A 25,640-nucleotide genomic window follows, 5' to 3' on the forward strand; every position below is an offset into this window, starting at 1 on the left:
ATAACTAACATCTAGTAGCAGTGAAGTATATAACCTCAAAAGCTAAAATGACCCTTGTGACTTTTAGAATGTGGGTTAGCACCATTTTCTAAATATCTAACGAACCCGTTACTATATTTTCCCGTTAATCGCCGTTCGGCGACAAAGAAATCGCAGGAGTTGTATGTTCATTTTCTCTTCATCCATAACTCAATACCTCATACGGGCTGTATGACCTTAGGTCTTGTTTTTTGCGCACGTTTAGAATTGAAATCTTGAACCTATTAAACATGGAAACAAGGCTGCACCAGGCATGGATATAAATCTTCACAAAACGCATTTAGATAGCATTGTGGGGAATTACATGAAATGGAGAGATAATTAGGTAGTTTGCAAGAATTAACATATGTAGAGGCAGCAGCAGCATAAAGAGCGATTGTTTATTCTACACGCAGTCGGTCAGCCAGATCACTGCTATCCCTAGAGCTATGCTTTGTTATACGCTCCCAGACAAACCTTGGTAATTCTGTATTAACTTTTTGAAGTCAGCATTTGCCTTCTTTATTATTTTTTCTCTTCATGCAAGTGCTATTGTCTTTGGATCTATGCTTAATAACGTCGTCCTCGAATATCTGGCTACGCGGCGAACTTCCACAAACTAGTACATCGGAAGAATAGGCGTGCGTGTTTTAGCCGTGCGGCATCCAGGAATGTCTGAGCGCAGGTGCAGCACGCCCTACTGAAGGAGTCTAACGCGGAGCAACCGCTCGATATTTTCGACGCTGCGAAAACAAGGCAGCAGCGACACACACTCTGGCACCCAGCGCGTCGTATACGATGAGAAGGTTTTGACGACGCGACTCGTAGGCGAGTGTATAGTGCATAGGCTTGTTAGCCAGATGCCCCCCGCAGTTTTCGCGCTTCCAGACTTTCACTCGCCTAGGCATAATGTTTATGATATCTCGAGTAAACCGATTCAATGGGCTAAAACAACACTTCAGAGCTCTTCTATTTGCTCCGCGTAATCCCTTAAATATGTACAAATAGAAATATTTTGCGTGTTCTTTATGTGGGTGGTTCTTTTAATGGGAATACTCTCAAGATATAACGAGAGACTGCGCAATATTTCTTCAGTGGCTTACAACTGAAAGAAAAGAAAAAAAAAAGGCTCCATCTAGTGAGCTGTTGCATTGACGCTGTACCACACGATTGTCAGCGACCGCGCGCGGAATAATAGATTCTATTAGGTTTCGTTGAATGCACTAATAGGTTGCCCTCTTATGCTAAATAAATGAAACACGGAAATTCAGCACGTGAGAGCTGTATAATTAAGTATACAACATGCCAAGCTCAACTTCTGCCATGCATATATATTGTTTATTTGCCTTCATTGCTTCACTTACTGAGTCTTTTGCGCGCCTTTTAATAGAATTTGAACATTTGTGACGATACATTAAACCAAACAAATTTTGTTTGAAGTTTGGCTACATGAAGCTCTGCGGTGCAGCGAACGATTCAGGCTGAACTAATATTCAAATGAGCACATCATTACACGCTGAAAAAAACCCGAATCTTGTGTCTGAAGGATATAAATGCAAACCTCTTAAACTCAATTTTTTCCTAACTTGTCGAGTTCCAATAACTCGTGATTTTACTGTAATGCATTAGGTGCGATGTTCATCAAGCGAGTTAGCCAGACTAACCTTCGACGACTTCTTTTCCCTCGTCTTGTGGCGTCCAGGAAAGTTCGATTGAATCTTTCGATCTAGACGTCACGGTCACAAGGGGCGGTGGGGGTGGATCTGTATAAAACGATCATGTTTACCGCTCTTTTAGCAATAAGAAGAAGTTGCACGAATAGGTCTTTTAGATATTTTAAGGATTGTGAGACACCAGCCGTGATTCCGTAAATCTACAAGCACTAACGCTGTGACAGTACTTAATCGGTCATCAGCAGCAGCACTTTGAAATGTGTCGTTTTATAAATGGTAATTTTTAAACAGGAATTGTACATTAAAAACAAAAAAAAAACTCAAATTATGTGCTTCTTTATATATCTGTATTATATTTCATCGAAGAAGAAAATATATGACAAGCCATAAGTCGTTTATGTTGTGTCTTCGTTTACCTTGTTTAGCTAACTATATCGATTAGCTCTGGTAAAATATTTATTTAATCTTATGAAACAGCGTTACCGCGCTTTCGTCGATTCCATTTATCGGCTGTTACAGCAAATATTACTTGCACAACCATAGGACACACAGTCACCTACAGAATGAACGCGGGGTGAGAATATTGCGTAAGGCATGTATTTCACCAAATACATCGAAATATTACCGATAAAAATACGTCTAAACTACTGCCATGCAGTTCTGCAGGCAGTGCTTTGCGTAGCTCGGCTGACTGTATTACGCAACCATTTAGAAGATAATTCCGAACAGGACCAAAGTTAATTGAAAATATTGCGTGAAATGTGTGTCGGAACAATATACAGTGTGCATTTGAAAGTAAATAAGCGTGCGCCTAAAATACAGGAGTTACTAAAGCACAATAAATGCGTCTCTTCATCCCCTTAAAGAAGATACACTAACCTTGCTCGTGCGTCTGCACCATGATCTCGTCGGAGAGAGGACCCGCTCCTTTGTCGTTGTAGGCTTGCACCACCACGGCGTAGGCAGTGGCCCGCTGTAGGTTATCCACAACACATCGCGTGAACGGGTTGCCAGGCGAAGATGAAGATCCTGTGACAGTCTTGAAGACGTACGGCTCGGTGGAACCGTGCACACGGTAGCCCACATAATATCCTTGGATTTCACCATACTGCAGGTGCACTGGCGGCGGCTGTGGCACGTTGATTCGCAGATTGAAAAGAAGAACGAAGCGTGCGGGATTCAAAAGAAGGAATTCATTAATTGCACACTTGCTGCTTTCCTGATCAGTATATTGCCTGTCACGCGTGTTAGTGCATTTGATTAATTCTACAGACAACGTAGTTTCAACAAAATCACTAGGGTAGCACATTGAATTTCCGCACTTTCGACAAACATCGAAACAGTCAATACGGATTGCCGCGAAATGCGCAGTTACACCAAAGCAAGCGAATTATTTCTTATAATGTATATTCTCATATTTGTGGAGATGTCCTCGCGAATACACCCGGTATTTTGACATTGGAGAGCTTTACAATACTGGATACTTGTGAAGCAACAAGCAACTACGTTATTCTTGAAGGGAAGCTCCCTGTCCCTGCAATAAATTATTCTCAATGGTCCCGCGTTACATTTAGCACTCCTAGTACCTCACCTTCCATGAAACTTCTACTTTTCTTGAGCTGACTGCGGTCACCTTCACGCTTTGTGGAGGAGTTGCAGGTACTGCAAGATAGAAAGGAACACCGAAGAGGCTTTTTTTTTTATTCAGAGTTAATACGAGAATACAAGTAAATATCGGAGAAGTGTAGATGAAACAGTAAAAAAACAGAGGATATACAGACCACGACAGTGTACGTGAACATCCACACTATTTAGATTTTTAGAAACTAATGGCAAGAATCTTCCTTTTATTATCTTTTTGTCCTTAGAGTAGCACTCTGTGCATCCTACTCGCGCACCAGCTTATTTAGCGCCCATAATTATTCACGTTAACACTGAATTAGATTTACCCCTGGCTAATAGAAACTCTATTTTTTTTCTTCTGCAAATAGTTCTCAGACCTTTCGACGTTCCGTGCTTCTGCTTCGCTGAAGTCCTTGCTTTCTTGAACCACTCTCATTCTGCCAATGACTGTCTATTTCTTTGTATTTTCAACACTTATCACACTATTTTGACGCATTGTTATATTTCTAACTATGAAGTGGCAATGTAGTCCATGACTTGGTATACATGTAAGGTGGCGTTCCTGTCGTTCACCAGTATAATACTGTAACTTCCACGACCTGACGTGCCTGCTTTATAACAACTACGTAAATATAGCAGGGAAGGAATACGCCTGAAAGCTAAATTGACCTTCCAGAGGTTAGTGCTGTATTTGTGTTGTACGTCATAAAAGCGCTCCACTGAACCACCTAAAGTGATAACACGGATGTCACTAGGCGCTCCAACAGCGGATGTAACCTGCGCAGGCGCTCACCTTCTCCATCGGTGATGACGGTCAACGCCTCACTTGGTGGCCCGATACCGATGACGTTCTCAGCGAGTACTCGAAAGTTGTATTCGGTGAGTGGATGCAGATCTTGCACAGTCACCTGGCTCTGGTCTGCCTCGGCAACCATTTCGCTGAGTTGCTTCTCCCATGACTCTGTGGCAATAAATAACGAGCACGAACCATATACAGCGCGTCGCGTTGACGCTAGTGCTTGTTGTTACGCTCTTTTACCTAGAGCCAATTTGTGATTAAAGAAGTACTGTATGCAAGAGTACTCAAGTGATGTCAAATGTTCCGAAATACTGTATAATCTTTTCGGAGTCTTCGTAACATTGAAAAGAGCAAATTGCGCGAACGAGTGGCGATGAAGCGCGGTGTTTTATGTCTCTAACTGAACAAAACGGAACAACGAGTGACCCGAAAGAGTGTACCGAACTTCGTGCTATGTTTCCGGCCGTACAAAAGTAGTGCTACAAAAGAAATCAATATATGAGAAAGACAAACAATTGTGCAAGTGTATATACTTTGGAATTCTCAATTAGACCTCGCAAGAAAAATCATTAGAGAAATACGTCTAACACTATTCTGATTTATATCGATTATTCAAGTTGAGAGGAAAGCACCCGCAGGAAACAAGGACGAAAGCACGTCCTGTCACTACGTGTCACCGCCTTAGTCATTTTGCACTGGTTGTTCCCCTACCACAAGAAATGCCCCACGAGTAAAGGACGGCATTCTTTTTTCTTGCGAACAGTCACAAAGAGAAGTACAGCCACTTGACAGCTCATTGCATTTCTTTATTCCGCCTCATCACTTCCCTGCGCGGGTCCATTTACTTGCAAATTTCTCGCAACCCATTTTAAATTGAGACATAGCATTCGATGGAACAAAAAAAAAAAAACTTTCGCTTTCGCTCTCTTTTATATTGCGTCGCTCCGATGTTTAAAACGAAATGGCAGAAATCGCAAAATCTTTTTCCCGCTGCCTAAAGTCATTTAGACTTCATTCTTTTAATATCTCTCCTAGCTGATAAGCTGCTCTCGTTAACTGTTAAGTCAGTATCATTCATTTTCATCGTAAGGACATGTTTCATGTTCTGACGCCGAACTTATGGCGAATCTTCCAACGAAATTGAGGCATAGTACACAGGCACACGTCAAGCATTCAACAAGAACATGCTCTTTATTTAAAAAAAAACCCAAAGGATCGAGTTGTCCAAAAATGGTTCCAAGAGTTAATGATGTTCATAGCTCCAACGCCATAGTTCTGGCAAAGTGATAATAATAATAATAATAATAATAATAATAATAATAATAATAATAATAATAATAATAATAATAATAATAATAATAATAATAATAATAATAACAACAACAATAATAATAATAATAATAATAATAATAATAATAATAAGGACGCACCAATGCTCCTCTTGTACTGCACGATGTACTTGGTGATGGGCGAGTTCCCGTCATTAGGACTTTTCCACAAGATAGTCACAGACCGGCTGAGCACGTTCAGCGCTTCCGGTCGGGGGGGCTCATCGGGCCTGTCTTGGAGGAAAATACAAACATGACAGCTTGGTTCACAAGTCTACAGCATATGCATGTGCTGAAATTTCTTTTCTTATTACGCATAAAAAATCGTAGGGCTGCGCAATAAAATAAAAAAATTACAACACATATAAATGCGTCCAGGAAAAGGTGACACGGCAGTACATCCCAAACTTTTCAATTTAATGTGAGAAATAATTATTAGATTCCGCTCGCCTTGCATAGTAACGAGCTACTCGGCCGTAATATTTGCCCTTCTCCCCTTGACTAGGCCTTTAAATGCATCTCCGCGCCTTCCTCCTCCTACGCATCGCAGCTGGTACACTTCACAAATCAATGCACCTACAGATAAAATGCATGCAGAGGAAAACAAGCCTCGCATGTCGTCTTCAAATAGTGGAAAAGAGAGTTCGCTGTTTTCGGCGTTTAGCAACGTTCTCTTCGAGCTTCTGCCGATATCATTCAATCTCTCTCGTCAGCACCGTTACCCGCTTATCCTGCATAGCATTGTCACGTATCTTCGAATACTAACCAATCACATTCTTACTCTACTCGAAAAATGCGCAACTAACCGTTAACTATAGCTGGTTGCTTATTTGAATCAAGTACTCAAAAACTTGTCCTCCGGTGGTGCACAGCCCTCAGGCGTGTTCTTCCTATACCCCAAAGTGCTCCTCATGTGTATACAGGGACACACTCTCTTGACGTCTGGTGGGGCCGCCCCTTGCACCATTTATCACCTGAACAGCGGCGGAGCTACATTTGAAATGCACTGTGTCCAAACTGCCGCAACTACGTGTCTGTCGCGGACACCCGCCATTTATTCTGGATGTACCCTGGGAGAAAGACTACCCGCGAATTTCTGCTTAGAGGCTTCAAGTTTACAAGTGACTGACCTGAATGCTATGAACGACGGCTCACAAACAATTCGCTTTAGAAGTCGCCTTTTCAGGAACTGCACCAAACGGGCCTTCAAGTCTACACTTCACTTTATCATAAAGTTATGCTGCGATGCATGATTATCTTGCACGAGAAAAATATATGCATTTTGTTGATGCGGAGCTCCTACGTACGGTCTGTAAACGTGAACACTTCTGTAATGTAGTCAGGGTCTACGTGTGTTGCTAAATCGGTAAAAATGCAGTATTCCAGCACATACGCCTACAACCTTCTGTCTACTGGTATAAGGTATAACGGAGTTTTTCTGCTTTACAAGAAAGAAATTATTCATAAAGTGAAGCCTTATATGGGATTCTGGCAACGAAATTAACAGTGAGCAAGTTTAGCAACAGATGGCTTTTGCGATAGCGGTGGTGACTCCTGATGTGGATGAGTGAGCAGTATTAAAGTTCACAGCAAAAAAGGGGAAAATTCTATCCAATGGTAAAATAAATAACAAAAGATAACCCACGGTAAAGAAATATATAAATAGTCAATAAAGAAGTACACAATGCACGTAATGCAGCAGAAAGGTCTCCCGCAGGGCTGCCTACAATTGTCGCTGTTCCTTAAAAATTGTCACTAGCAGCACTTTGCTTTTCGAAATGCTAAGCTGAAAATATGTAAGCGTATTCCTGGTCTTAGTCTTGCTGTCTCCACCAGGCGTAGTTTTTCAAGCACCTTGCGACAGACAACGCGCGCCATTATGCACGTGCCATTCGTGAGAGACTCTGACGAAGAGCGGAGACGAAGAACCGGAACGCAGTGGAAACCCGGAGACCACGTGAACCACGGCAGGAAAGGCGAGGATCAGAGGAGGTGAAGAGCGGTAGGACTAAATGGAGACCGATCGATATACAGTTTCTTCACGTCGTGGCACGCAACTATCTGGATAGGCAGGAACGGCGAACTCTAACCTCCTAAAAAAGTGTGCAGTGGAGGCGCGGCCGTCCTGACCTCACCTCGGCTCCAAACTACTTTTTGGCTGCAGTTTTGTCAATCATGCTTGTCACTTTATTATGCGAAAGGCAGCGTAAGCTTTTCAGTCACGTAGACAATGCTCTCTCAAAGCTCATTAGGGTTTGAGCTCTAATTTTGCAATCATGCCCTATAAGTGTCTATATGCTCAAGAGCACTACAGTGAAGAGCCTTCCTCTGTTGCTGCGTATAGTAGCATTTTTAGAGAAACGTTACTGGAGCACACTATTTTGTTGAAGGAAAGCGCGCACTCCTCTTAGTTCACTGTCGCAGACGAGGTAAATGTTGCAGTGAAGATGTTTCTTCACTTACACGTCGCTGACAGGTCAGGAAGACCAGCCTCTATTCTTACAACTAAGGTGGGCATAATTTATTGCGCAGAAAAGAAAAAGAATAGCAACTCCGCACGTGGAAAAGAAACGATATTATGATGAGGCCTACCTTGTATGGAGAGGTGGGTCACCTGCTCGTCGTGTCCGTAGGCGTTTGACACCTCGCATTTGACGGTGCCTGTGTCGTTCTTCTCGGCGAGCAGTATCATCAGCTCGGACCAGGGAGACTCCTCGCGGGAGTGGTCTTTGATAGTGTACCTGCAGCCGGGACAACCCGATTGGGCACGCCATCGTACACCCGTGCTTCCAATGTATAGATGGACGATGGCCGAACGTGGACGTGGTCAGGGGGCGAGTACGCGATAACGTCGCCTCGCGAGCGATGACCGCGCCCCCAACTTTTGATCTTTTCAAATCACTTAGAGAATGACACCTTACGAAAGCCAATAGAGAGCAGCCGGCGTGTTTAGAGCGGGCTGAATGGGCTTCGACCGAGCTCTACGAGTAGGCTGCATGCGACGACGTACCCCATGGGAGTGTCATGTTATTTCAGCTCTCTAGGGTTAGTGACTGAATTATGAAACGAGACTCATTAGTACTGCACGTACATTAAGCCAGTACTGGCTTCAATATAAAAACTTGATTGCATAGTTTGGTCACTTATGTAACTTTCAAAATGCTAATTAAATGAGCCAAGGCATATGATTATGAGTTGACATAATTAAGAATGTTCTGTTCGAAGTTATTCACCAAAATATTTAATTCAAACTTCTCTGGAAGCATAGTCACCAATCCTAATGGGAGAAAAGGCGCTCAGGTTGTGCATGCGTAGTTCCTTTGCACGCATAAACGGTAAAACAAACTCCCTTGCGTTGCCTCAAGTTCGCGCTTTATTTCGTAAGAACGCAGGTGCTAAATAATACATGGCAGATTCTAATGTCACTGTATCGCATATGTCTTGGCAATAGGCAAACAGAAAACTAAAACTGCTTTAAGGTAACCAGTGAAGTAAGCCCAACAGTACGGTGACATATTCGTGTTCGTACCTGGGATTGGAGAAGGCCTTGATCGGTTTGTTGTCCTTTGACCAAAAAAAGCTGATGGGCTCATCTCCCGTGGCTTCGCAGCGCAGCTTCACCACTTGTCCTCGTCCAGCCATGTGGGACATGAAACGTTGCCTTACTTTGGCTGGGGCTGCAGGCAGATCAAAAAAAAGGAAAGCAAAAATAAGTGAACAGCAACCTAGGTGCTTCATTGAATTAAAGCAAAGACTTCTAAACATACAAACTAAGAAAAAGCTGAGAGTGGAAACGGTGTTCCCCTTGCCCATTGCTTTTCTGTGCAAATCTTTGAAGAAAACTGGCTAAGGCATCCTTTAAGTTACCATGCCGTAAGGCACAGCCGTACAAGGAGTCGTATGATCATTGGAATTACTTACATTATGAATATATTCATTTTTTATTGGCGAACTACTCTCGGGATACAAGTTACTTACGATAGCGTATCCAATTAAAGCGACAGCCATCCTGATGGTAATACTATGCTCCTTAGATACCTCGATTTTTCTCATGAAAAGCCCTTTATTTCCAATGATGGCTCATATAGGCTTTTTCTTTACATTACAGACCGCCAGCCTACTTAAACGGACTTTAATAACATTATTGTTTGTTAATTATTTTACCGGAATGCTTACCATGTACGTTAACCTGCACGACCGTGTAGAGGGGCAGGCCAACGCCGTTCGAGGCTTCGCACATATAGCCGCCTGCATCCGAGGTCTCCACTTCTTGTATCACAAGGGATCCGTTCACCAGTGCTTGCATGCGAGAGCTGCTGATAACGGTGCGGAATTCTGTGCTCTGAGGTCCTGCAAAAGGCAAGGACAGTGCGCATATGCCACGTGAAACGCAGATAAAGACGTCAAGCTTCAGAAAATAGGCATCATTAGAACAATACTAAAGTAGTTCGTAGTTCGTTCATTCGCGTTTGTACAGATGTACTCAAACTGCCTATTTTGCTGTTCCTGCTGTAATAAACCGTGTTCAATGATGGAACGATCTTAAAGTGAAGTTGTAACGTTCATGAGCGATGATTAGGAAATTTGTCTTAGCGGCATAACACGATGCTGATACTCACTCTGCCAATAAGAAGGAAAAAAAAAGAGAGCTATACACGAAGTGTGGCTCTTCAGCACACGTTTATGTACTTAGTAGACGAGTGATGAATAGGACGGACTACCAGGTGTGTTAAAGCCTGTGAAAGATGTAATCAACAGCAAATTAGGCCGGAGCGTTTGCTAAAGGTAATCGTTAACTCGGACTTGTTACTTCAGAACCAGCCATGAAACGCTCTCTAGGCAGCCGAGTGGCAAAAGAGTGGTGCGAGAGGGAAACCTTCAAACCTGCCGACTTCTTCCAACGAACCCTGGGTTCCGGGGTACCGTCGGCCTGGCAGTCCAGGATCACTCGCTCACCGGTTGTCACAGTCGTGTCCGCGGGCTCCAGTCGCCATCTTGGTGGTGCTGCCACAGAACGAGCGAGTATCGAGAGATAAAACATTAATTTAGTACTGTATGATTTGTTAAAAAGTCTATCGATATTTCAAAGAAGTGTGAAGCGTAATTGCCAGTGGTTATAGCGGCATTTAACGTCAGTAGGCTTGGCAGTCTCAAAGTTTTCCTTGTTTAGCAGTAGTCTATTGAACACAAACATCAGTTTACGAATATTCCGTACGCGAATAAATAAATACAAATGTATATAGGTATTCTGCGCGTTATATATTACGTGAATAAATCCCTTCAACTGAAAATTTGTGAAGACATTGTTTTTTTTTCCTTTTTACGGGTACACTAATATAGACGATCATTTGCAAAATGTTAGTCGCATCAAGGCGTTTGAATTACTGTTGTTGCATGCACTACTTTGAGTGGTACATTGTTTTGTATTATTTAAGCGTTACCTAAAAGGCGCTGTCCGGTTTACTCTCACCGTATACGACAAGCGGCGCAGAGTAGTTTACTGCGGCGGCTTCGTTCGCCGCCAGGCAGGTGTACACGGCCGTGTGCTCTTCGCGTAGGGATTTGAACACAAGTGTGGAGATGAAGTCGTCCACGTGACCGAAGGAGACGCCTTCCCTTCCGGTAGACGGGGACGAGTCCAAAGGCACGCCGTCGCGAAGCCACGACAGACGTATGGGTGGGTCGCCGTCGGGAACGCTGCATGTAACGCTGGCGCGGGAACCCAGCTGAGGTTTCTCCGGAAAGGAGAAGGGCGTGATCGACGGTGGAACTGTAGGAAATTTCATGCGTCGGGAGAGGAAGAAAAGGGAAAAAAAAAGGTCGATCCCTCCACTCATAGGAATCGGAATAACACGAAAGTAAAGCGTGCCCTTACAGAAGAAACTGAATGTTTACTGTACATTGATATAAGAGAGTTTGCACAATGTATATCGATGTCTGGCAGCTATAGCACCGTTTAACAGTGGATGTACCCACTTTGATGATTGGTGGTACATCTCCATCCCAATCTACTAACGTCCATGTTAAATAATTAAACAAACCCTTGTGGTAGCTGTAGTAGTTAACGGTGAAAGCGTAATCAGAGAACGAGGTGTGATAGCCAGAAGAGCTTCACATATTGGACGCAGAACTTGGTCGCCATCCGCGGCCTGTTAAAATGTGATTGAACACCACTGCCGGACTAGAGGAAAACGCTAAGCGCGTCGTGCCAGCCCCGGTAGCCCGGCCGCGGTTTTTGTCGGGGCGAGCGCGTGAGCGGGGAACGAGGCAGGCGCGCGTCGCAGAGCTATTTTTAGTTGTGATTAGCGTGATGCTATGAGCGAGGCCGACGCTTTTACGACGCTTGGACTAAGGTCGCCACCTCGCGGTTTGTTAAGGCATTGACAAAATTGAACTTCTATTTAAAATGCGACGAATGGGACGGACGTGTAACGCGTTGCAGGTGCTAATCGCGGAGGCCACAGTAATGACGAATTACTTTAATCTGCCGCTGCCAGAGGGCAACACTACCCCGCCGACCGGGAGAGTGGCTAGATATAAAAGGCGCGTTTGTAAAGCATCTAGAGTCTGTGACCGTGGCGCAGTGGATAGCGTGCCCGGCATGTGTTGTTGCGGACCGAGCGGTCGTGGGTTCAACTGCCCGTTGACGGAACTTGGTTTTCTTTGCCATCTCATCGTGTAAACTTTTTCGACGTCATTTCCATGACGGAAATACGTCGCTGAAGTCTTGGTGGACCCCGGCACGAAACACTTTCGTGTTAAAAAAAAGCAGAAAGGAGGAATGTTTCGTGCGGCGGAGGGTACAACATGTTGTACTGGTGTTCTGAATTGAGCTATTGGTTCAGGAAATGTTTGAAGACAGTAACGCAAACGATATGGCTGACAAGGGGCAGAGCAATACACAAGGTGCTCACCAAGGAGTAAACGTTTAAAAAGAACTGGGCTTTTTTTTTTAATTCTCCTTGGTGCTCACACTACTCATCGCGTGCGCTTGGCGCTCGCACATGTCATTTTGCGTGCTGTTGCGGTCAAACAAAACAGACGCAAGCACACGTACACGCACACGCCCACATACACGTACGCACACCCACATCAGTGGGACCTAGCGCAAGGAACAGAACAAGATAACTCAGGCAAGAAAACAGGTAGACGTTGTGAGGCTTGTATCATCTCTTAGATAAACAGTGATTGCACCGTAGATAACGTGTGCGTTCAATACTTAGGACTCTCAAATTCTTCCGGAATCGACTGTATAATTTGTCTAAGAAGACATGCTCTCGTAAGAGGAAGACACTTTAGGCTGAATTCCCGAAGCTTTCTCCTTCGTAAGCATTGTTTGCAATTGGGCTACTTACTACTTATATGTTTAGCGAGAGGATTGTCTTCTATACGCCTTCACTTTGATTTTATAAAACTGCGTAATCCCCCCGCTTTATATTTAGCAATAAGATGATGACACCTGTGCCTGTTCCAGGACAATCCTTCAGCCGCGATATTCTCTTCCATCAAGGACCCATTTCACATAGGGTACATGACATGCAATCCGAAGCAACTAACCATAGTTCAAAGTTTCAACTTTTTCCTTACGCGCACAAATTGTCCACAAACATTTTATGGAAGCACTGGTTCTGGCAGAGGAAACACTAAAATGAAGAGAATTAAACACCACATATTATAAGCCACAATAATGCGACCCGCGCTTGACATTCGTATTTATCAAACGACAAAATTAGCAAGTCTGTCTAACATAAGCGACAAATGTAAAAGACATCTAGAGGAGATGATGCTGTGAAGTGAGGAGGAATCACTGAATAGAAAATATCGCTGCAGGCAACTTTTCGACGAGTCGACTTGTCTGAAGACAAGCCCTCTTCTAGCACCAAATACGTGTGATGCTAATTACGGTAAGTGACTGCGCGATTGAGCACTTGTGTTTATTGTATTTCATTTTCACGGGGGAGTTGGGGGGGGAGGGGAGGGGAGACAGAGCTTAAATATTTGGAAAAGCGAATTTATGCAGTGTCACGCGTAATGAGCGGCGTACTCCTGAACCTAGATGCTTGAAGGTGAATCGATTGAAATGAATGCGACGTGCATACTCACCGAGAACCCTAAGGTAGAGGTGGTTCCGGGCTTCGCTGCCGTGTTCGTTTCGCACGGTGCAGGAGTAGTGGCCCTCGTCGTCCTTGCGGCTCACCGTCTCCAGAATGAGGGATCCGTTCTGATATGGCATCACGCGTTTGCTGCTGGGCAAGCTTTTGCCGTCTGCGGTATTACACAAGACGGAAAACTGCTTCTCCCGCGAACGATGTACTACAATATGCACGTTAAGAAAAGCAGACAGGGAATCACGCAGAATGCTCTCCCGTACACTGGATGCGTTTCGAGGTAGAAGATTGTCTATCGTCATAATCTCGCTGCTAATATCTTATGTTGGGTTACGTTTGCTATCGGAATGACATAACTTCGGCAGTGGCCACCGTAAGCTAACCAGCTCACGTGTAGCCTGAGTATACCTGTTTGCTTGTAAATGGCGATGAACCCAGGGACGCTAGGATAGTGAAGGCGTCATCGCAGTGTGAATTTATAAGGTAGCCATAATGTATATCGCGCCAATGTCAAGTAGCGCTTTTTTTACCTCGACCCTTTTAACCGCTGCACTGAAATGGAGAAGGTGGTTAGAAATATGGCACGTAAAAACAAGCAGTAGACCATGCAAACGATGAAAAGAAAACTTCCGTTCATTTTTGTCTTTTTGCGGTATCACTGGGCTATGCTTTATCTTGTGTTTAGAAGGATTCAGCATTAAGCTCGGATGTAATGTACTCCTGTTAGGATGAAATAAAAGCCCCTTATATTAGGCCGACTAGGTGTTCTGATACTTTGGCCAAATGTGGAGTCCTCTTCAACAATTTTCCTTGCACCGCTACTAGCACTGCATACGCAGCATACGTCATTTCCTTTCTTTTATTGCACACCGCGCGTACCATTGCTACTTGCTCGTTCATTGAATATATAACTCACATTCTATGTGCATCGTCACTCCTGGCGGTTTCATCGAACGACGCTAATGATCACGTCGGGCCGATCACGTCGGGCCGAAATCGGTACATCGCTTTCGTTGCGCGCTGACTGGCTGGTTCAGAAAAGGCGGGCTTGCAATCGATTCACTCATTGAACAAGCGTTATTCTATGTCACTCAAAGCGGCCTTGTTTGCGAATGTGATCGCCTCAGAATAATGACCGTGGTCACAAGAGTATTAGACCCCCATTTATATTTCTATCACATTTCCTATAGCGTTCTACCTTTTGCGCAGTTTCATGTACTCACCTTTACGCCAGATTACTCTCGTCACTGGAAATCCAGAGTAGGGGCAATGTAGCATCGCCCTCCTTCCCGCCACAACGGTGCGGTTGGGCATTGTGTGCACCGCCGGCGGACCGAGCACGTTCAGGCGACCGGAGTGCGCGTCCGAGCCGTGTTCGTTGGACGCCTCGCAGCGGTAGGCGCCGCCATCTTCGGGCCTTACCCTGGTGATATTTACGAAGCTGATCACGGACCCATCACGGCTCACGTAGTCACCGACACGGACCTGCGAAGCGCCGCCAACACCGAAGCCGAAAAGCGGTCTTGTCACGTCCATCCTTCACGTGTATTTATATACCGAGGAAACATACGCGGCGTTCTCAGCGGTATCAGCTTTTCATGCGCCGGCTTATATTCGTGCCCTCTTTTTTGACCTTATGTGTTTTCTTGCCGATTTAGTAATTGAGAACTACTCATATACAGCAGCTCGAGTACCAAATCATTCCATAGGCCCACCTAGGGCTTCACGGTCGTATTTGTTGATTGGTGTGTACCAATACTTCTTGACCGTATTTTAACAAACAACGTTTAAACAACGTTTCAATCTGAATAGACTGAGATGCTTCTATTATCTCAGAATACTTAAGAATATGTGAATGACGGCGTCCTCGATAAACAGCAGTTCATAATGTTTTTTTTTTCTTAATTTATCCATTACTACTATTTCAGTTCGCATGTGACGCAAAAGAGATAAAAACATATGAAGACTACATTGGTTTAAGGTAACTTCACTCATTGGCATGCTATGTGCTTTTATGGAGAACTTCGTGCAAAGTCAGCAATTCAGCTCTCCCAGTGGCGCTTCAAACACAACCGACAATGCATGACTCGTCGTATTTTGATGCGTCAGACCAATCGAAAGCGCTGTTTCTTCAATGAACTAAGCTTACAAAGTTCGCGCACTTTGTGACGTTCTTCGGTTTCCACAGTTTGCCAGACATGCCAGCTTTTCGGAACTGACGTAAAATTCCTAATACAGCACGATAAATTTATTTGATATTGGAAGACTGCGCCATGCTTCTCATTTCAAGACGTCATTATTATAACCAAACTTCGCTCATTAAATCAAGTATCTGTCGGTCGCAAGTCGGGCATATACTTGGATTAGGAGAGACGTTTGGGGTAATCACCATATTTTGGGCAGCAGATGCTGTTCTGCCGAATTTAAGCGTCACCCATCACTCATACTTTAAATACTGGCTGACTTTCAAAGAAAAGCAATATTTCTGCTACAATCCCGCACTAATGAATACCCGTCTCGCCCGCAATTAGCGTTATGATATTTCGAAACTACGTAGGAGCTACTTCAGGACGCTGCGTGACAGTTAAGCAAGCAGATTGCGCAGTATAAACGAGAGAACAGCCTGACATTTAAAGTACAGAAAGGTCATAGTATGGGGCAGTGACGGCGGCTGCCCTTGTAAGTGCTTCGTTAATTATCTGTGGAATTCACGTTTGTGTGCTATATTTGAGTTCAGTGATGAGAGCCGACTACGTGATACTGTTCGGTATTTAATTCTTCTTTTTCTTGGCCGCGCTTCTGGGTTCGAATCGATGCTTTCATGTATAAGAAATTGGCTCTCGCACGCCCGATTTTTAAGCAATGCCATTGCGCAGACGTGCAAGTGACAACGAATTCTCGATATTAAGCAAATGCAAAAGTACAGCCAATTCTTAGTATTAGGATATCTGTAATTCAACGAGGGTACATTCAGTTGCGAAAATAAAAGACTGGTTCCGCTCAACCTCGCATGCCTTTTGTTTTTGTTTCGTTTTGTTTTTCGTTTCTTTTCCTAACTTGCACACCACGCTTCAATGGTAAACAATGCGAGCTCACGCAAACATCTCGCTTTCCATACCTTCACTTGAGCTCTCGTGATTTACAGGGCACCAATCTTTCGGAAGCGGTGGCCGGTGCAGTACGTTGGGCCGTGTCCCTCTGCCCGGTGAATCACGACACGGCAAAAGAACGTTCGGAAAAAGCGAAGCTCGCACGCTCGCACGCGTGTATTTTCGTATACTTGTCACGTGGTTGAATAAACTCAAACTCAACCTCAAACTCTACTCCGACAACTCTTTAGTAATATCTACTACTCCCCGGAATCTTGTAATATATCAAGCTGATACTTGCCTCGATTCTGCCTTCCTGCCGAATAAGTTATGCAACCAGTAGTCGCTCTTAGAAAACGTTTGTTTTACATCACTATCTGCTTCTTGTAAAGTTCGTTCCCACAAGGTTCAATAGCTACGTAACCACAACTCAAAGCTTGCCCGCTTTACAAAGTGCTCGTGAGTATACAGGCAGAAGAATGCGTCACGAATGTGTTCCGCGATTGGGACCAAATGTTGCGTACTTGTTCAAAATTTTGGCATCTATGCATCGAGACAATGTACGCCTTTCAGTATAGAATAAATACTGCACGTTCTGTCATGCTTATGACAGTTTCATCCGCTGTGGACTGTGACAACGAGGTATGAGGGCATTTATTGAAACAGGCTATTTGATTATTTCATTGTCATGACGTTACATGCTCAGGCGTCATGCCAGGCAACGCACCAATCTTCTGACGGGATAACGTGTCATAAACAAAAGGGGCCATTAGAATGGTTCCACGTCGAGCTTGAATGGTTCTATGTAACAAATCTACTTGTCATCAACACGATCCACTACCTCAATCAAAACCCTTACGTTTATGCATTCCTCCCATAAGGAACAGATCAATGCCATTTTTTGCTCGGGCCGTTCTGTCGTAAATCTGTCATTTTATTCTGGGTAAGTGACAAGAAGCTTCCGTAAACACTGCAGCAATAAGGGAGAGGATACTTACTCGACTGGAGTCCTGCACTTGTACGTCATAAATGGACCACGTTATCTGGGGCAGCGGTGTTCCTGTGGCGGCGCATCGGAGGGACACCGGCTCGTCTCGTCGCACAACGTTATCGTCGAAGTGTGAGACCAGCACTGGTGGTTCCGCTACACAGAGCAAACGCGCATTGAAAAAAAAAAAAGGTTGTTTACGTTTTTTCATATCGCTGTCATCGAACAAATGTCTAGTTCCATATTTAATGTCATTAGTGAGTACTCAATCCAATTGATAAGCAGGCCAAGGGGCGTTTCAGCGCTTCGCTGAATAAAGAGCAAGAAACTCGGGATAGGACTGTCAACGATTACCAGGCACCGCACTGTCTCGCAGAAAATAAAAGCATTCGTATTCAGTCATTAAGCAGGGTGGAAAACGCAGTAATGAGAGCTAGAGGCGCTGGGCGGGGCGGTACCCTACATTTAGCGCAAATGATGTGGCTGTTCATTTCTCACGGCTATCTGGTGGAAAACCTACACCCATATATTACAGGTGCGGAAGCTATCTGCAGTGGGCGTCTATGGTGTTTTCTTTTTTATGGATGTTAACAGTGCATTCACATTATGAAGAAATAGACAACTGCCAAATTCGCAGTAACCCTGAATGTTGGCCAGCTATCATATAGGCTTAGATCAGACACTGCAGACATTGCTAGAGTTCCGGCGTGTACTACATAATGTGTAGACTCGGTGCGTTCTTTCCGGCCTTACCAGAAAAAGAAGCGTTACTTTGCTTTTGCAAGTAAGGTATAATTTACTAAGCTATGTTTTTAATACTGCATTTTACTATTTTTCGTCGTTACAGCATGCAGGCATCCTTTAAATGTTGTCACCATGTCACCGCTTATTTTGTAGAGCAGAAGCCAACAGCTCTCTTTTCTACGCTTGCTGTCGGTGATGCGTTCACTTTTGCGCAACGTGAAGCCTTCGGCAACACTCTACAGAAGCGACAGGCATCCAAGTGCATCGTGACGTGAGCAGCGCGAAAACCGCTAAGACAAAAGGAGAACGCAGTACGAACACAGCACTTACCCTATTCCTTCGTCTTAGTAGTTTTCGGGCTGGCCACGTGAAAATGCATTACCAACTCGCCCAGGAACCCATCTTTTTTGTTTTAGTGCAATTAAAGCAGACACAAGTACGTTCAAGAAATATGTCTTTTAGAGATGCTTTGATCGTATATGGCACCATCGTTCATTCATGTTTCATTAGGTAATCAGGGTTGTCCGATGGGAACATCGCAGAGATTGACCAAAAGGCAAGTCACCCTTACGTTGAAGCATTGAGGCTATTAAACAGTTGATATAAAACGTGTAAGACCCTCACGTACACTTGACATGGACGTAGGCATGCGCCTGCGCAGAGTCCCTCTCGTTCGCAGCGTGGCACTGGTATACGCCCGAGTCGTCGCTCTGTGCTGCCTGAATCCTCAACGCGTACCGGTTCAGCATTAGCACGCGCCGTGACAGTGCCGAAGTACTGCCGCTGCCTGCCGATGTCGATGAACCCGCGGCTGAGGGACCTACGATTGGCCGTCCATCCTTGGACCACGTGACCGACCGGACAGGAAATCCCGACACGCTGCAGTTCAGGGTGACCGAGTCGCCGGAGCGCACCTCTCGGGTTCTGGGCCACATTTGAACTTCGAGAGGTTCTGTGAGAACAGCAGGAGCAGGAGTGGGAACCAAAAAACACGCATGAATTGCACCACTGATAATGTTCAAGACGGGTCAAGGCGATTCTAGGTTTTATTGCGATGTCCTTTTTGATTTTTTTATCTTTAGTTCCACCGCGGCATATTCTTCAGAAATAGCCTTCCTATTCGTCTCGAGATCGGGCTACAGGTGGCAGCACTGTCGCCGCGCTAGTGAGGATGGGCGGTTGTCGGCGCGTATACAAACGCACACAACAGCGCTTCGTTGTGAGCGATTTGACCGGATTTTCGGCAAACAAAATGCGTTAACTGCAGCTTTCTGGTAATATGCGCGCTCTTCATTCCAGAATGAATGCACGAAGCACGCCGAACGTTACTATTACTTGTGAGAGAAGCGCATCCTGCCAAGGAGCGGATTGCTCGCCTTCGGCAACAGTCGGCTTTTTCGCAATGGATGACGTTTTCTTGTTGTTTTATTTGTACATGTTTGGCTTGTGTTCCACTTACTGCGCACTGCCGTAGTGCGACTGAATTAAATATTGACTTGTTCATCTGGATACCCCCCAACAAGAAGAAAGCCCGTATTCCTACACGATGAGTTCAAATAGCACTTTGTGCACTGCGTGCTGAAATATTCATCCTCACTGCTTGTTCAGTTCTCCATGAAATGTAGGACAGTTGATAACTTTACTGAGGAAAGCTACGTGGCTGACAGCGCTTTAGCGCCGCGGAGACGTTTAACACGCACACGTTCGTTTTTATTCCAGTAACAGTACACAAAGGTAACTGCACAGCACGGAACTTTTTTCGATTGATTACTTGCACGACAGAAGTGGAACAAAGGCCCGGTTATTTCACGGGACCAAAGTAGATTTTTGCATGCGAATGTCCGCTGCCTTCCGTCAATCTATAACAACCCAACACAAACACTCAAGGTAATGCAACGGAAAAAAGATGTGGCTTCGCGTGAAATAACTACGACATAAATGTGAAGTACGCCATGTGGATTAATTTTGACCGCCAGGGCTCTTTAACGCGTAAGTACACGGGTGTTTTTGTATAAATTTTTCCACAAGTTAAATTGCGCAAGTTTTACGATTTCCGTGTCATTCCATTTTCTGTTCTTTTTAGGGGACATTGTAAGTACCGAAGTGTCAGACGTCACTTGACAAATATTTCTCTGTAGTGGGACCAGGACCGTACACAACTAAAGCTCGTCGCGTAACCTATAAACGACAGTCCCGAAGTTATACAGCTAACCACAACGCGCAAGTGCGTTTTTTTTACGACCTTTTTTTTTTACGACCGAGCCGCTAAAAGGCTATGTTCACACGAGATCTAATACTTCTCATCTTTAGGACAACGCCAAGTGCACTTTGCAATGCGCTTGCACCACAGAGGAGCACCTACACTCGTGAACGGAGGGTACGACAACCACACGCAGCCCTCTCGCAAAGTGCATTCACTGATCATATTACAGTACATATAAAGCCGGTCAAGGCCAAATGCTTCTTTACATAGTGTTAGGCACACGTGCGTGCGGTTAAAGTTGCACTGACGCAACGAAAAAAACCGCATACAGTGAAACCTCGGTGATACGAATCTCACGGGACCAGCAAAAACATTCCTATCATCAGAAATTCGTATCACCAGAAAGCATGGAAAAATAGCATTCGACAAAAGGAAGTTGGCGTACTTCTTCATTTATTGTTTTTCAGGGCCGCAGCAACGTCAGGAAGAATCCTGAATGATTGTCAGTTAAATTTTTAGATGTCAGCAATCACACCAGCACTAGTAAATATACGGCCCGTACGCGCGTATTTAATTAATGAACCTGGTTCGTTGTGACCCGCGACAGCAGTAGCCCCTCCCAAATTTTAGTATGTTTTTTTTTTCATAACACCGGAGTACTGCAGCGAAAGTAACAAAAGCGCTTTGACGAAATGGATCAACGCCACAAAATTACAGAACCACGGTCCTGTGTTATGATTTTGTTGTCTCGGAGGGGTTGGGGATGTTTTTTGGGAGATTTACGGCCGTGCTCGCCCAAGTGCGACCTCAAAGGTCGCACATGTTGACATTGTGAGACCTGACTCCTTCGCCAAGACCGTCCTCGCCTTCTTTCAGTCCTCGTCCACCTTTCATAGGTTGTCTGCTGCACAAGGCTGCCACGTGTAAACACAGTAGAACGACAGCAGGCCGCATTGACGCGTTAGAAAAAAAATCATGGTGCTAATGTCATCTGTAATGGAAACGCGAAGGAAAACGGACGCTCATAAGAGCCTCAGAGATTCACGCACACAATATCGGAGGCTGAGAAGCGTCTTTGAAGGTTTATCACCCTAGAAAAGTGTTTTTCTTACACCGTGATTTTGATTATTTGGCGGTGCGGCGCGTATGCCCACGCTTGCGTTCCCGCGCTCGCACGTGCTTGGCGCGTCTTCCGCGACAGCGCGGACAGCACCTCTTCGTACCTGGTCGGTAGCGCACGTTCGTATCAAACGTCGCTGGGTGAAAATCGGTTCGCAACAACCGTACTCTATTACACTGCAAGCCAATGGGCCTTGGCCGGGACCAACGAAAAATTCGTCTCACCCCGAAATTCGTATGAGCTGTGATCGTATCACCGAGGTTTCACTGTATTGCGGACGTGCATGACGTACGCGCACATGCAAACACAGCGTCGATAGCAGACGACGCATGGAGCAATCCACACTAGGCGCGGTTCAGCCAGAAGCCGCCATGCGGTGACTATGCTTGATCTCGTGGCCAATAGACGCTTCTACGAGAACAATACATAGAAAGTATAAAGCAGGTAGCACGTCGCAAGATACTCGACAACATAGCGAAGAAAAGAATTGTAGCACTAGTTATTGGCTTTTCGGAGGAAACTTATAATATATGATCAGAAAGCCGCGGAAAACGTGCGCGTAATGTTGCTAAGTTATCATCTTAATAATAATAATAATAATAATAATAATAATAATAATAATAATAATAATAATAATAATAATAATAATAATAATAATAATAATAATAATAATAATAATAATAATATCTGGGGTTTAACGTCCGAAAACCACGATATGATTATTAGAGACGCCGTAGTGGAGGGTAAAGGTGTGCAAGGGCTCCGGGTAGCCCGGAAGCCCGAGCCCGACCCGGCCCGCGGGCCGGGCTCGGGCGGGCCGACGTATTTTCACCTCGGGCCCGGGCCGGGCTCGGGCTACTTGGAGTTTTATCGGGCCGGGCTCGGGCCCGGCGCAAAGCCCGACTCAAGCCCGAAATATAAAGAATGAGCGGGAATTGTTTTGCAGCACGCACGCAGAGCCTTTTCCGCGACCGCCCTTTACCGCTTTTCCTTTCCATTCGCTACAATTAACAAAAGGGGAGCAGGTAAAGCACTGCCTCTGTTGCACTCCGACAAATAGAGAAGCAACACTAACTGAGCTAGCATGGCGCCACGCGACTGTTCGCGTTAGATTTAAGGCCAAATCCCATATGAGTAAAAACGCACGCGACAGCGACGAGCGACCCGACGTAGATCGCATTCGTGCAAGCTGACGCTTGCATGGGCATACCCCATACACGTGACGGCTTTGGCGAGCGAACTCCATTGTTGCTGGCATGAGGCCGTCTACTTGTATAGCAAAAGTACCGCGAACGATCTCTATTAGAGACTGTTCGTCGTGTGTCGTTTGATCATATTTGATATGCTCAATAAAATGCCAAATTGCCGGAAAACGATGTTTCGTTTTTGCAGCGAACCTTCAAAAAGCCGGGCCGGGCCGGGCCCGGGATTGCGTTTTCGTACGTCGGGCCGGGCCGGGCGGGCTCGCAGCCCTTTGCCGTCGGGCTCGGGCGGGCCTTCGACAAAGACAGCGGGCCCGGGCCGGGCACGGGCTCGGAAATACGCCCGGTGCACAGCTCTGGTGGAGGGCTCCGGAAATTTGACCTCGTGGGATTCTTTAACGTGCACCTAAATCTAAGCACAGAGGCCTCAAACATTTTCGCCTCCATCGAAAATGCAGCCGCCGCGGCCGCGATTCGATCCCGCGACCTTCGTGTCAGCAGTCGAGCGCCATAACCACTAGACCACCGCGCCGGGGCTAAATTATCATCTGCCTCTCGTTCAACACAGCTATAAACACCGCAGCAGAGACCCAATAGAAGTGTTGTTAATTCTGGTGGTAATTGTGATACCCTCGAAAATGCTCAGGCCCAGGATCTTAGCGTTTGACTTGGATTGACGCGATGGTAGTCAACACCCGAGACCATCGCAATTACAAACGACTACCCAGCCAAGGTGCATATTATGACGGAAGTGTGATATTGCGACGAAAGCACACGTTATACACCTTGTTTGCGCTCGTGCTCATCACTTAGCGTCACGGTCAGAAGAACGGCCACTTGCCTCTTTTGTAAGGTGATCCTGTCTCATTGTGCGTACCTGCCATCAGGATACAATCCTTAGTTACAACGCCCCCCTGGTGCTTGAGTCATCCACAAGGTAGACTTGCGGTACCAGATCAGTTTACAGTGGCTCTCTATGCACTCTGTTATAATGTGAAATTATCATGTCAATGTAACTGCTCAATCTGCCCAGCAAGACGGTGTACAAGACTATCCCGTTCACATGAATAGATGTGGCAATCATGAAACGTCAGCGCGCAAGTGAAGCCATAAAATCCTATTGGAATACACCAAGTTTACGGCACATACGACTGCACCGACAAGACCCGCCTCTTCAACTTCGGCCCCAGTCCCGATTCCCTCGACTCTAGACAACGGTGCTTTGCCAACTGTGACTCGGTGTCGCTTGCACCGACTCTTTTGCCTGCCGAATCAGCATGGATAACAGTACTGCTTGCCATAAATATACGGAAGCGATGAAATTACAGAACGCGTTCTATGTCGCTGGCCACGCTACAGCGCGCACAAGATGCCGCTAGTGGCCGTATTGGTCCGCATTGACAACATGCTATTGTCGGAAGAGACAGTATTTGAACGCGGATGTAAAGTGTCGCCCCTCTGGAAATCCTTAAAGTTTTATTGAATCCTTGCGTGGCAGTGGATGGACCTATTGGATGGAGTATAACACCACCGCTCCTCAACTTTATGTTTTTTCTGCTTCTTTTTTCCTCCACCTTTTCTCTCCGCTCTACTTTCCGTCTCTCTTTCCCTTCTCGCTCGTGTAGGGTAGAAAACTAGATGTATCAATTTTGAGTAACGTCCCTGCCTTCCCTCACTTGTTTCTATCCATCACTCGCTCTCTTTCTGTCTTGATAATTTTGCTTGTTTATGTCAGGCGGTTTCATTATGTAAACAGGTAAAATTTCTTCGGGGTATCAGAAATGGAGAGTTGCACGTTACGCAGATATTTATTCAATTCGTCTCCCCCACAGCAGAATAGAAGTAGCAATGATTACATTCTAATTACTACTTATTAACATTTAGGTCAGTGGAGGAAGCTAATTAAAAAGCTTCCTCGGTATGTATTTTGTGTAATTCTTTCTTTAGCCTTCATTCGGTGGTCGGATCTATCCAGCGGGTGATATTTCTTCCCGTTAAAAATAAAGTCAACTCTGTGTTCCAGCCATTAATTTTCAACGCGACAAAATTAATTAAAACAGTCGTCGTTGTTTGCCCGCTAGCGCAGCCGCTGCCGTCAGGGCCACATCAATTTTCTCTCGAAGCCCATCGGCGCACAGCCAATTTGCAAAAAGGGCACGGTTTCTCGGTGCCTGTTTTAGAAAATGTTGCACAGTTCCGATCACCTTTACTCTGTCCAATGCTTTCACTCGGAATCCATTTCTGTCCAAACCAGGACGAACCACTTGGTCCAGAAGGTTATGTTAGAGACACGTTTTACTAAGAACGAAAGAAGAAAAACAGGCTAGGTGAATCCGAAGATAGCGTGCGCTGTAAATTTTCAGCTGGCAGAAATGGCAAACATCTCATTTTCATAAATCGAGTAGGCTTATTCTTGCCCAGTTTGCAGATAACTTTGTGATTTGGGCAACAGCATGAATCACTTGAAATCGGAAGCCTAGACCTTCGAGTGACGTAAATTTATATAGTTGGGCACTCACGCTGATCATGTAAGGACTGAATAAGCTTGAGTCGTTTGCAAAGTGCACACCTGTCTAAGATGTAATAATTCTCCACACGCGCACGCCTTGATATCAGATATAAGAGTGGCTTTGAACCTTGATACTAAATTTTGTTGAAGCGAAAAAAAAAAATTGGAGGTGACCCTCGTATTTGTCTTAGGTGTCTATTAGTGGCATTCGCACTTCAGTGATTGTGTGCCCTGGT

At 45.1% G+C, this 25,640-nt stretch overlaps 1 protein-coding gene across 1 annotated transcript in view; it reads right to left on the reverse strand.

Annotated features, from left to right (window-relative positions):
* LOC119381640 (Down syndrome cell adhesion molecule-like protein Dscam2) overlaps positions 1-25,640 on the reverse strand; it is a 125,950-nt gene that overhangs the window by 2,708 nt on the left and 97,602 nt on the right. Inside the window, 14 exon segments of the mRNA XM_049412850.1 lie at positions 1,683-1,781; positions 2,571-2,820; positions 3,283-3,353; positions 4,108-4,275; positions 5,544-5,675; positions 8,034-8,182; positions 8,971-9,118; positions 9,618-9,791; positions 10,326-10,445; positions 10,912-11,211; positions 13,545-13,706; positions 14,773-15,034; positions 17,637-17,782; positions 18,999-19,322. Coding sequence (XP_049268807.1) covers positions 1,683-1,781; positions 2,571-2,820; positions 3,283-3,353; positions 4,108-4,275; positions 5,544-5,675; positions 8,034-8,182; positions 8,971-9,118; positions 9,618-9,791; positions 10,326-10,445; positions 10,912-11,211; positions 13,545-13,706; positions 14,773-15,034; positions 17,637-17,782; positions 18,999-19,322 — 2,505 coding nt within the window.

Source organism: Rhipicephalus sanguineus, chromosome 2 (assembly GCF_013339695.2).
Source record: "Rhipicephalus sanguineus isolate Rsan-2018 chromosome 2, BIME_Rsan_1.4, whole genome shotgun sequence".
NCBI lineage: Eukaryota > Metazoa > Arthropoda > Arachnida > Ixodida > Ixodidae > Rhipicephalus > Rhipicephalus sanguineus.